The 14,688-nt window shown below is 34.8% G+C and overlaps 3 protein-coding genes across 4 annotated transcripts; 1 reads left to right on the plus strand and 2 right to left on the minus strand.

The window, feature by feature from the left end:
- On the plus strand, positions 1–4,563 carry LOC129320936 (potassium channel AKT1-like). 2 transcript variants are annotated; one of them, XM_054966622.1, is made up of 11 exons: positions 1–334; positions 1,053–1,418; positions 1,649–1,706; positions 1,799–2,116; positions 2,254–2,499; positions 2,609–2,707; positions 2,789–2,821; positions 2,918–3,103; positions 3,196–3,390; positions 3,474–3,549; positions 3,785–4,563. In XM_054966622.1, the coding sequence occupies exons 1-11, from the start codon at positions 189–191 to the stop codon at positions 4,483–4,485; spliced, it is 2,424 nt and encodes an 807-aa protein (XP_054822597.1). In that variant the 5' UTR covers positions 1–188; the 3' UTR covers positions 4,486–4,563. The 2 variants fall into 2 exon arrangements, with proteins under 2 accessions (XP_054822597.1, XP_054822598.1); XM_054966623.1 differs by having other exon boundaries at positions 196–394.
- A 282-nt stretch (positions 4,564–4,845) lies between these two features.
- Positions 4,846–9,097, minus strand: LOC129320336 (EG45-like domain containing protein). The gene is made up of 4 exons (XM_054965740.1): positions 8,956–9,097; positions 5,833–5,984; positions 5,437–5,737; positions 4,846–5,190 (listed from the first exon to the last, which is right to left on the minus strand). The coding sequence occupies exons 2-4, from the start codon at positions 5,942–5,944 to the stop codon at positions 5,184–5,186; spliced, it is 420 nt and encodes a 139-aa protein (XP_054821715.1). The 5' UTR covers positions 5,945–5,984; positions 8,956–9,097; the 3' UTR covers positions 4,846–5,183.
- On the minus strand, positions 9,067–13,638 carry LOC129320335 (26S proteasome regulatory subunit 8 homolog A). The gene is made up of 9 exons (XM_054965739.1): positions 13,327–13,638; positions 12,880–12,977; positions 11,710–11,934; positions 11,454–11,516; positions 11,165–11,328; positions 10,776–10,932; positions 10,503–10,601; positions 10,272–10,382; positions 9,067–9,349 (listed from the first exon to the last, which is right to left on the minus strand). Exons 1-9 carry the CDS (start codon positions 13,520–13,522, stop codon positions 9,209–9,211), a joined length of 1,254 nt encoding a protein of 417 aa, XP_054821714.1. The 5' UTR covers positions 13,523–13,638; the 3' UTR covers positions 9,067–9,208.
- Positions 13,639–14,688: the final 1,050 nt, after the last annotated feature.

Here is a 14,688-nt window from a genome sequence, read left to right on the forward strand (position 1 = left end):
GACTAGCTAGAAGCACACAATAAAAATTGCTGAAGATATATATAGTAAAGGGGGCTACTGCAGAGGGGAAAACACATATATAGTGGGTTCTCTCGTCTGGCAAATCTTGTTGGTGTTGAATTGTGGGAGGAGAAAAAGATCCGGAAGCTAAGAGAGAATCCAGAAGAAGCGATTAGCTTTCAAGTTCGATGAAGAACCAGGCGGAGATAGAACTGCCAAGAGAAGCCAACTATTTAAGCCTCTCTACTGGTATATTGCCTTCACTCGGAGCCCCCCATGCACCCAGAAGGAGCCTCAAGACCTTCATTATCTCGCCTTATGACCGTCGTTACAGGTTCTAATTTCTCTCTGTCAAATTCTTCCTCTTCCTTCTGGGTTTCATGCATGCCTTCACGTACTTTTCTCAACAAGAATCAATCAGTTCCATCCTGATATCTTTTTCTCTGTTATAATCGGAACTGCCTGATCCTCATCACCATGCATTCTTCTGTTACTACGATTTCTCATGGATTTTAATTTCTTTCTTTCTTTCTTTTTTTCCTAATCGGCATTTAGATATGAGTGAATTCTTCGACCTGCATGTTAAAAAATTAGAGATATATAGAGATGTATTTTCTTGATAATCTTTGCCTGTGGCTGGGCATATATTTGTGGATATCGGTGAACTAGCGCTGATATCTTACAGAATTACTGGCAACATTTTCGCTACCAACCAAAAATAAAAAAGTTCTGATAATCACTCTATAATGACAATAAAAAGACCTATGACCTCAAATAATTATTGTACTAACACGATATCAAATCATCACTAAAACAATTAAAAAAAATCACTCCTAAAACAGCGGTACACTTTTTATTTAACACCTACACAATGCTATCGTGATTAAATATTTTCAATCTTAAAAACATGTAGACATATTATATATATATAAATATAATTTTATCATGTAATAGCTTTTTTTATTTTTTAGAAAAAGAATCATATATATATATATATATATATATTATCTGTTATTTTTATTTTATATGAACGCGGGCATAAATAAATATAGGTTGTGGGAGAACTTTCTGATTATTCTGGTGGGGTACACTGCATGGGTATCGCCATTTGAGTTCGGATTTCTTGAAAAGCCAGTAGGGTTTCTCTCGATCACGGACAATGTTGCGAATGGGCTCTTCGCTGTGGATATAGTTCTCACGTTCTTCGTCGCTTACATTGACAAAGTCACCTACCTCTTGGTTGAAGACCGAAGAACCATTGCCGTGAGATATCTCAAGACTTGGTTCGTCCTCGATGTCATCTCCATTATCCCTTCGGAGCTCGCTCGCAAGGTTCCCATCTCGCCATTTGAGTCCTATGGACCTTTCAACATGCTTCGCCTCTGGCGCATTCGAAGAGTTAGTGCCTTGTTTGCTAGGTATGTACTCAATCTGTTCGCCATAATGTCAAGCCTCATTCATTACGCACACAACATATATATGGATTAGTGTGAAAGCATATATTCAAAACAACTAATAACCGGTTATAAGAATATGCTAATTTTCTTCCAAAAATAAAACTAGTTCTGATCTAAATTCTTTTTGATTGGGTTCGACCATTTTTTATTACTTCCCAGTTGTAACTTCCAATTATTGTGGTTCCGAGCAGACTGGAGAAGGACATAAACTATAACTATTTCCTGGTTCGGTGTGCTAAGCTTATCTGTGTACGTTTCTGAGCTTGGAGCTGTGGTTATATTAATATCAAGTGCAAGTTCTCTATCAGTTAGTAAATTGAGTTATTAATGTGTACGTGCAGGTTACCATTTTTGCTGTTCACTTAGCTGGATGCTTCTTCTATTATATTGCTGCACATTATCCTGATCCTAAGCAGACTTGGATCGGGCTATCATTGGAAGACTTCCATCAAGAGAGCTTGTATACAAAATATGTGTATTCCATGTACTGGTCTATCACTACTTTAGCAACTGTTGGCTATGGCGATTTGCATCCAGTTAATGCGTCAGAGATGGTCTTTGACATCTTTTACATGTTCTTCAATCTGGGTTTAACGTCATATTTGATTGGTAATATGACCAACTTGGTTGTCAATGGCACAAGTCGAACCAGTAGATTTGTAAGCAAATTATTTTATTGGGAATGTTGCTGTAGTAAATTGATTTATCTGAGAGAAACTTGTGCATTTCTAAGTCCGTTCTTAGGAATTCATTAGGAAGTTCGTGAAGTTTTTAAAGTTTGGTATACAATTTTCAGAGGGATACCATACAAGCTGCCTCAAATTTTGCGGAAAGGAACCATTTGCCTGCTCGTCTGAAAGATCAGATGCTTGAACACATGTGCTTGAGGTTCAGAACAGACTCAGAGGGGTTGCAGCATCACGAGAGCCTCGATACTCTTCCCAAGGCCATCAGATCAAGCATCTCACGCAATCTTTTTTACTCTGTGGTGGATGATGTCTACTTGTTTTCTGGGGTTTCAAGAAACTTGCTTTTTCAACTGGTAATCGCAATATTCTATCTCAGTCAGGAAAATTTCGAATTCTCTCTCTTCTGAGAAAATTTTTTCTTCGCTTTGCATTAAATGGGTACGTTTTATGTAACTTGCATAGGTAACAGAGATGAAAGCAGAGTATTTCCCCCCAAAAGAAGACGTTATCTTGCAGAACGAAGAACCAACTGATCTTTATATTATAGTCACCGGTGCTGTGGTAGTTATTTAACTTACGTCTGAGAATTCCTTCTTTGATATCTATCTTACAAAATGTGGTTTCTAACGCTTGCATGAACAGGACCTGCTAGTTATGAAAAATGGAGCCGAAGAGGCAAGTCTAATTACTTGAACAGACCTGAAATATCGAACTTTATTTGCTTGAACCTGCGTTATTTTGGATGAATATCAATGATGATAACTGATGCAGCTCGTAGGCGAGGCAAAAGATGGTGATGCTTTTGGCGAGATTGGAGTGCTTTGCTATAGGCTACAACCCTTCACTGTTCGAACCAAGCGATTGAGCCAGCTACTGAGGCTTAACCGCACCGTATTTTTAAATGCTATTCAAGCCAACGTGGGAGATGGGAACTTAATCATGAATAATCTCCTTCAGGTCTGCCTAACTTTATAACACCCTTCAGGTCTTCCTTTATCATTGAGATACTGGGCTTACTATGGGTTGGGGGGGGGGGGATCTTGTGGCAGCATTTGAAAGAACTTAAGGACCCATTTATGGACGGAATTCTAGTGACTACAGAGAACTTGCTAGCTAGTGGTCGGGTGAACCTACCACTTAGTCTTTCCTTTGCCGCACTAAGAGGAGATGACTGGCTGTTGCATCAGTTGTTGAATCGGGGCTTGGATCCAAATGAATCTGACAACAAAGGAAGGACTGCTTTGGTATGACAAAGTGAATCATTCTTTCCTGTTTCCTTCATTTGGTTAGATTCACTAATCTTGTTGATCTCTACCTGAATTTTCAGCATATAGCAGCATCCAAAGGAAGTTTGGACCATGTCATTCTTCTTTTGGAACATGGCGCATATCCAAACATTAGAGGTAACTTGTCTTGGCCCTCTGCTTTTCTTCTTTTACTTCCCTAATCCCATGCTTTTTACTGTTCAAGGTTATCTAAATTTTAAAAGGAACGATCCAAATGAAGTTTGAATAATAATTTTGAACTAATAATAATGTTATAGTATGTAACAAGACAAACCAATATGAACCCTGTCTGGAGTATAAACAGACATAAGAAGTAGTCCTCAACTTGCAAGATAGCTTAATGCATATGCAGATTATGATGGCAGTGTCCCTCTATGGGAGGCTGTAGTGGGCAGACACGAGTCTGTGAGCAAGCTGTTGGTAGAAAATGGCGCAAACTTAGAATGTGGAGATGTGGGTCAATTTGCATGCATTGCCGCTGAACAGAATAATCTGAGCTTGCTCAAAGATATAGTGAGACATGGAGGAGATGTAGCACTTTCTAGGAATTATGATGGGACCACAGCATTACATATTGCAGTCTGTGAAGGCAGTGTAGAGATTGTGAAGTTCCTTTTGGATCAAGGGGCTGACGTTGACAAACCAGACAAGCATGGCTGGAAACCAAGAGCTCTGGCAGATCAACAGGGACATGAGGAAATCAAGGCTATTTTTCAGACTATCGTGGAGCCTAAGGCTCCAACTCCTGTCACTGCAACTCCTGAGAGGTCTGTTGGAAGGCTTGCAAGAATTGGGAAGAACACTGGAAATTTCCAACCTAGGGTAACAATCAGTTGCCCTGAAAAGGTCGAAATTGCAGGAAAAATTGTGCTTCTACCAGGGAGCTTTAAGGAGCTACTTGAGATTGGAGCTAATAAATTTGGTATCACCCCTGCTAGGATACTGAGCAGAGATGAAGCTGAAATTGATGATCTAGATGTGATTAGAGATGGTGATCACCTTTTGTTTGTCAGTTCTGAAAAGATCTCTAAAGCCGGTTCCCCTAATGGCTGATGCTGATACACTTTTGTAACAGGCATATGATTTTTTGCAATAAATAGAAGAATTTTATCCCCTTCGGTGTTTTTTTCTTCTGAGTATGAATCCAACAGTATATACGGAGTTCCAAAAACATCAAAATTATTACCATCACTTCTAAATTCAACAAATTTTAAAGGGTCTTCTCCGGAACAAGGGAAAGTTAAAAATAGTAATTTATCAAAGGTCATTTCTCTTTATAAATTGACGTAAATATTAGTACTAATCCTAACATGATATTGGTTGTTAGCAAATTTCGGTTAAGATGACCAAGAAAGACCAGAGGCAGAGAATCTCTTTATGTGTCAGTTCTGAAGTAGCAAAAGGGAAACGGGGTAGGAATAACGTGCTTTGACTCCAAGCGTGCTAGGAATAATACAAGTCATTGCATCATATAACTTCCAAAGAAGCATTCAAAGCCAGAAAGCATATAGGAAACTTCCCATAAGAATTTAAAACGGGAACGTAGAAATATGGGGAGTCTCCAAGAAAATTACAAAAACAAGAAATTTAATTCAGTATTAAATAATCGCCAATCCCGTTCCAAAACACTTGACAATAACTCTTGCGACCAAGATCTTTCTTCTCATCATCATCTTCCTCTAGCTTTATCAATTCACCCTCCCAAAAGACCACAGCAAATTAATCATAACCAGCTTTTAATTTTATATATATCAGACCCTGCACAGAAAGATATACATTCATATTTTCAGGTTGCGTCAAAAACGATTAAAAAAACATCCTGAAGTTTTAGATTTGTTAATTCTTATAAAACTTCAATTGTTTCGTTTTCACTTATGATATTAAACTTGAGGGCATAACGTTCTATGACATCTTAATAACAGCGAGCTGCTCCTTGGAGTGAGAGACAATCACACGCTGCAAAATAAGAAGCAGGATGAAGGAAGAGGAAGAAGATAAACCCACTGTTGAAACTCTATATTGATGAAAGCAGCAGAAGAATTAGCAATGGTCTGGAAAGCTTTCTGAGAGAGAACCATGGTGGTTCCGGTGGCCGACGGAGTCGACACGGTGGAGACGGCATAATCAACGATCTTGATCTGAATGCTCTGCTGCGGAATGCAAGTCCTGGGCTGCTCTGCGCTTATGCACCTTACCAAGTACTGCCTCCCACACGCCGCCCCATTATCCCATATTCCATCTCCGGCCGCCGCAAACAGGTTGCTGGACGGGAACTGTAAAGCCTCCCCGCCGTAGCAACCGGTCGCTACATATCATAACTTGATTAGATATGATTAGATATAATCTAATCACGAATATAAATACAGTAAATTAGTTTAGGGAAGTCTGAAGGGTACATACGTAAATAAGGAGGAGAATAGTGAGCCGCAGTACCAACATCGGCAAAAGAAGGGAATTGAAAATTGATGAAGATGAAGAAGTTGAGGAGTGTTTGTGTTTGAGTTCTTGACATTGTTGAAGATGGAATGATATGAAGGAAACTGGAGAACGCACTATAAAATGATAAAGAAAACAAATTGTGATAAAAAATAAAAAAGGGGGCAAAAAAAGGAAATCACTTGTATTTTTATATCCTTTAATTTGTGAAATGTAACAATTTTGATTTGATGTGATCATTATTAAATTTCTCCGACCCAAGTGGCACCCAACGTAGGATCCTCCAATAAGGAATTGACTCTCGTCCACGCGGTTGAGTCGTACAATAATTATAATCAATAATGAAAATGGGAGGGAAAAAATTCAGCCAAAAAAAGGAAAGGAAAATGAGAGGAAAAAATATTAAAAGGAATTAGAGTTAAGTGCCAAACAGCGAATTAATGATTTCCTTGACAATTTTAGGGCTTTTGTTTTTTATGTTATTAGACCAAATTAAATACACACTCTAACATTTATTATATTTTATAGTATGATTTATTTATTATATTTATTAATAATATAATATTATTAATACATCTCTTATAAATTTTTAAATTTTTAATAATAAACTATTTTTATATCAAAGATAAATTTCTTGCATATTTATGTGAATCAATTATACTTTTAAATTTTTAAAATTGAGCGCAAAATTTTTTTGTCTAGTGGGTCAATTTATCAACAATTTTTTTTATAAGTGAATTGTTAATATTAATTTAAATAATTATAAATTTGGTAGTCTTGATTATACATAAAATATTTAAATTTTATATATAACTTTGTAATTAAGAATCTTGTTTTTAAAATGTCTCAAGCAATATTTGCAATCAATTTTTTTAAAAAAATTGATAATACAACTATCATTATTTTTTTTTTTTAGGATTTAACTATTATTCCCCAAATGATGGTTCCATTCATGTGTGAAAACAATTTAACTAGCATAAATATAATCAAATGAGGAGTTATAATAACAATATAATGTTACATAAAATTATTCCATTACTCTCTCAATGTCTTCTGATTGATCAAACACTAGATTTTTGTGGGATTCAAGTTCATGATAATTATATATTCCCTTTGGTCCTCTTTAGATGTTATTTTTCGTCATATTTATAAAAAAAAATACCCATTATGGTATTAACTAATATACTTGTTTAATTTTTGACTTTTTGTATACCCTCGTAACCTTATTAATAAAAGAGCCATTGGTCAATTAACAAGCCACTAGCCAGTTTTCTCAAGATCATCATAAATATAACCTTGTTAATAAATGAAGATATTTAAAAAAATAAAATTATATCTTCAATATATTTATAACCTCCAAAACATCTTCAATAATAATAATAATACCATACACCATGCATGGGATTTTTAATATTGCACTAGTTTAGGCTCATTTGTTTCAGCTTATTTAAGAAAAAAAAAAATCACTTATTTTTTGAAACAATTATTTTGTAAGTTTTAATGATATCTGTTTAAACTTTTAAAAATAAAAAAATAAAAAAAAAGCATATTCTAATATAGTATATGAAAGAAAATGTTTTAAAAAAAAGGGTTATGTAAAAATATGGTAAAATTTTAAAATAATTGAATAACAAATCATTTTTATAAAACAAAGAGGATATCATAAAATTTAAATAATTAACTAACAATCACTTTTGATTATTGTAACCGAACATGAAATAATATTTATTTTTTATAAAAATTTTATAGAATAAATATATTTTTATAAAATATCTAAAATTTTAAAAATTATTTATTTTTTTAATCTTAAACAAATGACTCCAAGGAGAAAAGGTGTCATGATCTGTTATTTGTTAAAATGATAAGGAATTTAAAAATAAGAGAAAAATTCAGTATTAAAAAACAATTTCACACATTTGGTATACAATAATACCAAGTACAATAATAATTATTAAGACCCAACAAAACGGTAAAAATAATACTTAACATATCACGCAATTATATTATGCAGACCCCTCACATGGCGTCTTTTTTTTTTTTTTTTTTTTTCAGATTACGCCTCACATGGCATATTTTGTTTGCACATCCCAATTTCAGTGTAATATTGATGATTTGAAAACTATGCAAATTTAAAAATGTAATAATATTTTTTAAAAAAAAAGTGAGTTGTTCTAATAACTTTTTTTTTTCTTTTTTTATAATTTGTTACTCTTATACATATTAAAAATATAAACACATTATTTTATCTATGAACCCATTGCTCATGCAAGGATTCAAAACCAATATGAAAACATATATAAAAAAGGAAAAAAATAACATAAAAATCATTATAAAATATGCAAATGACAGCAAAACTCATAAAATATCATAATTTTTTTTCAAGTCCTTTAACCTTTATGACATTAATAATTTTTTTATAAAATAATCAAAATACCCTCAATTTAAAATAAATACTAGTAATTATTTTAGTTTAAACAATGACTATTTTCTTCTAATAATGACTAAAATAAAGTTAAAAAAAATATAATCATTTATTTCATTTTAATCATTTCTATAAGAAAAACAACCATTACTTAAACTAAACTAATTACAAATATTTACAACACTTTAAATTTAATAAATAAAAAATTTGTATAAAAAAATTATAATTGCTTATTTTATTCTAGTCACTAATTTTTAAAAAAATAATTATTGCTTAAACTAAAATTGAACTAATATTTACCCTTTTTTTAACTAAAAGTATTTTAATCATTTCACTAAAAATATTAATATCAAAAAGATTCTCAAAAATCTGAAAATAATTATGACATTTTAAGAGATTTAATTATCATTTGTATATTTTAAAAGAATTTTTATATCACTTTCCCCAAAAAACTTATGTTAATAACCTTGTAAAATTTCTCAAGATATTGTAGAAAAAAAGCTTGCAATACAAATTGAAAGCTAACACAAAAAGATATATTACTGAAGAAGAAATTAAATTTGAAATATAAAATTCGAAAATTTTGAGATATGAGAAATAAACAACGTGCTGATGGGTGCTGGCCCAAAAACTCAAAAGTCAAGGAAATTAAATCAAAGACCTACCTGCCACCCGTACGTTTGACTTAGTTCGCATTCGGGATTAAATGCTCCCCGGATAAGGATCACTGCTCAGTAGTAACTTCTGAATCATAAAGCAAAATGCAAAATATCCGATGATGAGTCAAAATGCCAAACTCGAATCAGGAGCGAGTATGCACAACTTCAGCAATACAAGCACTGTGGAAAAAGGCGTGAAGTATAGAACCTAGGAACAAGCCTAAGGCGTATGTCTCTGTGTTCAAATAGCCAATACAAATCACTTCCACAACTTCCGCAATGACATATTTTTCTCGGTTTCCTTTTTCATGACCTTGGCTACAGCCATCTCAAAATCTTCCTGCGTTACGTGGACCCTTCTCTCCCTCAGAGCAAACATTCCAGCTTCTGTGCACACCGCCTTCAAGTACATAAGAAAATTCAATGTTAGTTCCAGTTGAACGCAATTTGAAAGAAAAGCATTAATTTGGCAGAGACAACATATCAAACTTGCCCTTACCGGCTGGGACGTGGGACGTGAGAGAGAGAGAGAGAGAGAGAGAGAGAGAGAGAGAGAGAGAGAGAGAGCATTTGTGTGGATCCTTCGACAGTCATCCTATTTGCTTTTGTTGGACAAGTTAATGCCCATGTCACGGAGTTGCTTAACAAAATCTCTTCACTGTTTCACGCCATATATCTATTATGAAGTACATGCCACAAGATCCCCCGTCTCAACCAGTCTTCTATCATCTTATCTAGATATGCAACTACCCTAAAGACAAAACTGACACTCTAATTTTACAACTGTGAAACTATATTTATTCTTTTGTCTCCCTTCTTTAAGCTATCTAAAAATTACTTTTTTTAACCTGAAACAAACAGGCCCCTGAAGTGTTTTGTCATGCTTGCCTCCGTCAGCTCAAAATTCAGACATATAATGCTTGGGCAATGCAGCTCCATTGAGCAGTCCATCCCAAATATGTTGATGGTATATACGATCAAAGTTCAAACTAACCTTTGTTTCTCAAGGCTTGTTCCTAGGAAACCCTTCATTCCAGTCACAACTTATAAGTCATGATAATCAAGCAAATTTAACTCAATCTCTTGCTACTCTATTCAAAATTAACGCTTTAGTTCAATTGAACAAAATACACAGCCTCTCAGCAAGCATGCATACTGATAGTTTATAACAAAGGCTAACAGGATTGAATAGGTAAATCCTCCTTAGAGTAATCATTGAAAACAAACCATCCATTGCTCAGACAGGGACCATTATTAAGATAGCAGATGAGAGCGCACTACAGAATTCAAAGATGAAATGCAAAAGAAGAGGGAAACACTACCTTGAGCTCTGCACCAGAAGCACCATTCATCTTCTCAGCAATTTTTTTCAGATCAATTCCACGCATCAAATTCATTCTTCTAGAGTGGATTTTCAAGATATCCAACCGAGACTGCAGGAATTCAAAACAAAATCATGTTTGAGAGAGAGAAATATTCATGAATTGCAGTGCATTCACCCTTTCCTCAATACAAGTACATGAAAATGACACCATGCAAGTATTGATGCATACCTCTTCATTAGGGTTTGGAAATTCAATCTTCCTGTCAATCCGCCCAGGTCTCAGAAGTGCTTGATCAAGGATATCAATACGATTTGTTGCCATCAAAACCTGTAAATTACATATTTCTCTTCAGAACGTAGCAGGAAAGTCTTCATTTAAATGAATGAGATGGGTGCAGTAATTAAATGTCTCCTCCTACGTTCAGCACAGAAACAAAACTAATCACCTTTACTAGTTGGTAGTTACTACATTGTAGCATCATTCTGAAGCATCGCATATTACCTTGATCTTATTTGAAGCCTCAAATCCATCCAGCTGGTTGAGAAGCTCCAACATAGTGCGCTGCACCTCACTGTCACCATTGCCACTTCCAGATTCCATCCGAGCAGAACCAATGCTGTCAATTTCATCCATGAAGATAATGGATGGAGCATGCTCCCTACAAACAGAACATTGTTCTGCCATAAAATATAAGCCAACAGCCAAGCATGTCTAATGATGACCAAAAATATCGAGACTTAGCAAAATTCACACAACATTTCATTCATACATAACATTAAGCCTTTACTTAGAATTGTCTTCTACCCACAATGACAGCAATCTTTATTTGATCTCTTGGGGTGGGGTGACAGATGAATGAGAATTAAGGAATCTGAGTAAAGAGGACAAACCTGGCCATAACAAAAAGTTCTCTAACCATTCTAGAACCTTCTCCAATGTATTTCTGAACTAACTCAGAACCAGAAACCCTGATGAATGTGCAATCAGTATGATGTGCCACAGCCCTAGCCAACAATGTCTTTCCTGTACCAGGAGGTCCATACAGTAGGACACCCTGTGGCATGTGAAGGAGAGTCAACAAAAAATCAAACAAAAGTAGGCATGAGAAGAACCAAACTCAAGAAACTATTCTTGGCTGAACCAAGTATTAATAATTTCTTAAATAACTTTAACACAAACCTTTGGTTGAGCTATTCCAAGGCTTTCAAACAGTTCAGGATGTTTGATTGGCAGCTCAATGACCTGTGAATATAATTGCCAAACAAGAGATTAAGCAACACTTACAATGGTTTGCGTAATATATAATAAGAGCAATATGCAGTACACAATCAAATACATAAAGAGAAACCATACAAAAGGACAAAAAGATATCAAACATCAAACCAAACAGATGTAATAATCTTTTGATGCTTATACAGAGAGAGAGAGAGAGAACCTCTTTTATCTCTTTGATTTGCTGGTCCAGGCCACCAATCATGTCGTAGGTAGAATCAGGAACTTTTTCAACTTTCATCAGGTTGACCAATGGATCAACTTTGCTAGGCAAGATCAAATGAAGAACATAACTGTCATTGCGGAGGGCAACCCTGGTTGATGGAGTAATTTTTGTAATGTCAATGCTTTTATCAATATCAACAACATATTTTCCTTCTGGGTGAACCTGAAGAAAATAAAAATAATTAGTGCTTCTCGTTTATTTTCATTCTATAGTGGTGATCTCATGCATAAACGAATACAATTTCCAAGGGATAAAATCATACTGATATTGGGGAACACAACAGATGAAGCATGGTCCTCGACATAACTATTTTGGTGTTTTCTTGCATAAATGATCAAAGATGCCATCAATCAGTCAAAAAACCTATGTTACAACATCTTTTTTTGGCCAATTATGCTGCCAATTAAGAGTACAGATATCACGCCTACTATGGGCACAAGTGCAGGATAAAGAAAATCATTATGAATAGGAAGTATGAATATGTCTACTTACTACATTGATTCAAAAACAAATACTTTAATGTATAACAAAACCAACAACAATGAAAATACGTGATGATCGTTCCATGAACTATAACAGACAAGATGGAGGTTCATAATTCCAGGGACATTGCTGATAACTGTCGTGAATTGGGTTATTAGACTTAAAATTTTGTAAAAAGAGTGACGGATGAAAACATCATATGGTGGGTGGAGATTTGTCTTGCACGTCCTATTCTAATAATTTAAGTGCACCAAAAGTTCTGCAGACTATTTTTGTGCCAGTAGGTGAAATCGTTTACTTTTACTCCCAAATCCAGCAGAATGACTGCATATGTCGTGTTGACCTCCCCTGGAAACCCTAGATTTAAAACACAACAATTTTCACGAGTCTGCCTTAATAGTTGGCTTCAAATCGATGCCCTATACTATGTGCACAGATAAAAATGAGCTGAAGATTTTCAATTCTGCAGCTAACAACATTCTAAGAAATTTTTCTAGAGATGAGTAATGTCTTTAAAAGAAAATAGAAATTGATGCAAGTTACCACAGTTAAAGAGATTCCAAAGCTTCAAAAACACAACCCAAATCAAATAAGAGAGAATAGTAGGATGCACCATCTGCTCACCTTTACTAAAACTTTGTTTTTTCCCATAACTTTGACGACCTCGCCAACATATGATCCGGGCTCTTGAAGAAGCTGTAGTTCTTCCCGAAGCATTCTCACTGTCCCAATTATGCATGTTAGAAACGCATTAATCAAACAGTGGATTGAGACAAGAGAAAGTAGCGCAGAGAGGGAAACAAAACCAAGAATTTATAAGTGACATGAATAACAACCATCCACACAATCTCTGTGAAAGATTAATCAACACTTCTATGATTTAGAAGAATTTCCCATTCCAATATCATTAAAAAAAATACTTATTTCATAGTGAATCAAATCTAGCTTTAAAATATAGAACCAGGATTGTATTGCAAAGTTCGCCAATTACATCCGGAAACGAAAGAAATCTTGAAGACATGAAGTAAATAATTTCAAATTTAGGGTTAGGGTTAGAGCAAGAAAAATCACCCCTGGAATTAAGCTCATTTCGCTGAGCCTCGAGGCGGTTGAGGTTATGGGTCTTCTGGCGGACCTGGAGCTGAAGCTCGTGGATGTGCTGAAGATAGTACTGGCGAAGACCCTCACCCTGCTTGGCGGGCTTCGCTGAGCACGTCTCTTCCGGTGCCGCCTCCGGCTGCTTCAATTCCACTCCCACCGTCGCCATAGGAAACCTTTCAGTGACTCGGGATCGCTCGATTTGCAAATCCGGAATCAGATGAATCTCTTTATTCTATTCGTTTCGTGCGTTGCAATTCACGCCTCAGCTAATCGACTCGCTGAAGTTATGGACCAAATGAACTTTTAAATACCGCCCTTATTAATAAATCAAAATGAAATTAGAATTACATTTAAAATTTTCCGTAAAAAAATTAATTACTTGTAAAATTTATTAATAATTAAACTAATAATTTTAATAATTAAATTAAAATTATTGATAGAGTTATTAATAAATTTTATAATAATTAAATTTTTTGTGTAAAATTTGATGATAATTCTCCTATAAAATAATGATGATTTTACTGCTTTTAAAAAAATAAAAAAGTAAAACTATCTTGAAATATTTTTACGTAAGGTTGATATTCTTAATTTTTATTTAAAATAATTTTATTAAGAGCTTTAAAAGCAGAAATAATTTTGCCCTACCGTTCAGATATCCATTGACAGTTAAATCTTTACTTTGATCAATAAATGTACACATGTCGCTCTCTTGTTTGATCATTTTACCCCAAGTTACACATGTTCCTGATCAAGGAAATCCTTGGAAGCCATGGTTGACGAGTGTCAAGCTCAAGATCACTCTTGCAATCCAAACAAGGACACAAAACTATTGCTATGTTTTTTTGAATTTTCATTACCATTGTTTTGTAACACAATCAGAGCAAAATGAATGGGGAGCTTCTTTAGTTTCCTCATAGATCTCGCAAATGACTCATGAGGACCTGACCCTTCCTATTACCTCACAACAGCCTCGTCAACCTCAGCAAATATTTCTTTGGTTTTGCAATGATGGCGTCGCAAATCTAACTGCGTAACAACATTTAAAGACAAAAATCTTAAGGAACATGTGCACGGCAAGGTCAAGGTAGGGGCATAGGGGATTGCATGATCTGCCATTGTCACTCAAAAGAGTGAAGTTTCAAGACAATTCAATCTCCTTCCAAGCCACAGCCAAAACGATAACTAAAAAGCTTTTTAAGTTCGGCATGTCCCTCATGAAAAACCAAGAAGAAAAAGAACTGTGTAAGGCAAATTTAGCAGCACAAGGTTTGAATTCGCCAATTCACCTCTTGGAAGAGGAAGAATCTTTTAGGAAGCATCTATTTACCATAG

Source organism: Prosopis cineraria, unplaced genomic scaffold, assembly GCF_029017545.1.
Source record: "Prosopis cineraria cultivar Desert tree isolate PC_DT_omini unplaced genomic scaffold, ASM2901754v1 PC9, whole genome shotgun sequence".
NCBI classification, from domain to species: Eukaryota; Viridiplantae; Streptophyta; class Magnoliopsida; order Fabales; family Fabaceae; genus Prosopis; species Prosopis cineraria.

Bases quoted from the DNA above. Each gene is read 5' to 3' on its own strand.
- LOC129320936 (XM_054966622.1), top strand. From the start codon at position 189: ATGAAGAACCAGGCGGAGATAGAACTGCCAAGAGAAGCCAACTATTTA. The intron at 1,707-1,798 runs GTACGTTTCTGA...GTGTACGTGCAG, and splicing joins GGTGTGCTAAGCTTATCTGT to GTTACCATTTTTGCTGTTCA. The intron at 3,550-3,784 runs GTAACTTGTCTT...ATGCATATGCAG, and splicing joins CGCATATCCAAACATTAGAG to ATTATGATGGCAGTGTCCCT.
- LOC129320336 (XM_054965740.1), bottom strand. From the start codon at position 5,944: ATGTCAAGAACTCAAACACAAACACTCCTCAACTTCTTCATCTTCATC. The intron at 5,738-5,832 runs GTATGTACCCTT...TATGATATGTAG, and splicing joins CTATTCTCCTCCTTATTTAC to CGACCGGTTGCTACGGCGGG.
- LOC129320335 (XM_054965739.1), bottom strand. From the start codon at position 13,522: ATGGCGACGGTGGGAGTGGAATTGAAGCAGCCGGAGGCGGCACCGGAA. The intron at 12,978-13,326 runs GTGATTTTTCTT...TAATTGGGACAG, and splicing joins AAATGAGCTTAATTCCAGGG to TGAGAATGCTTCGGGAAGAA. The intron at 11,517-11,709 runs GTTCTCTCTCTC...TTATATTCACAG, and splicing joins AAATCAAAGAGATAAAAGAG to GTCATTGAGCTGCCAATCAA.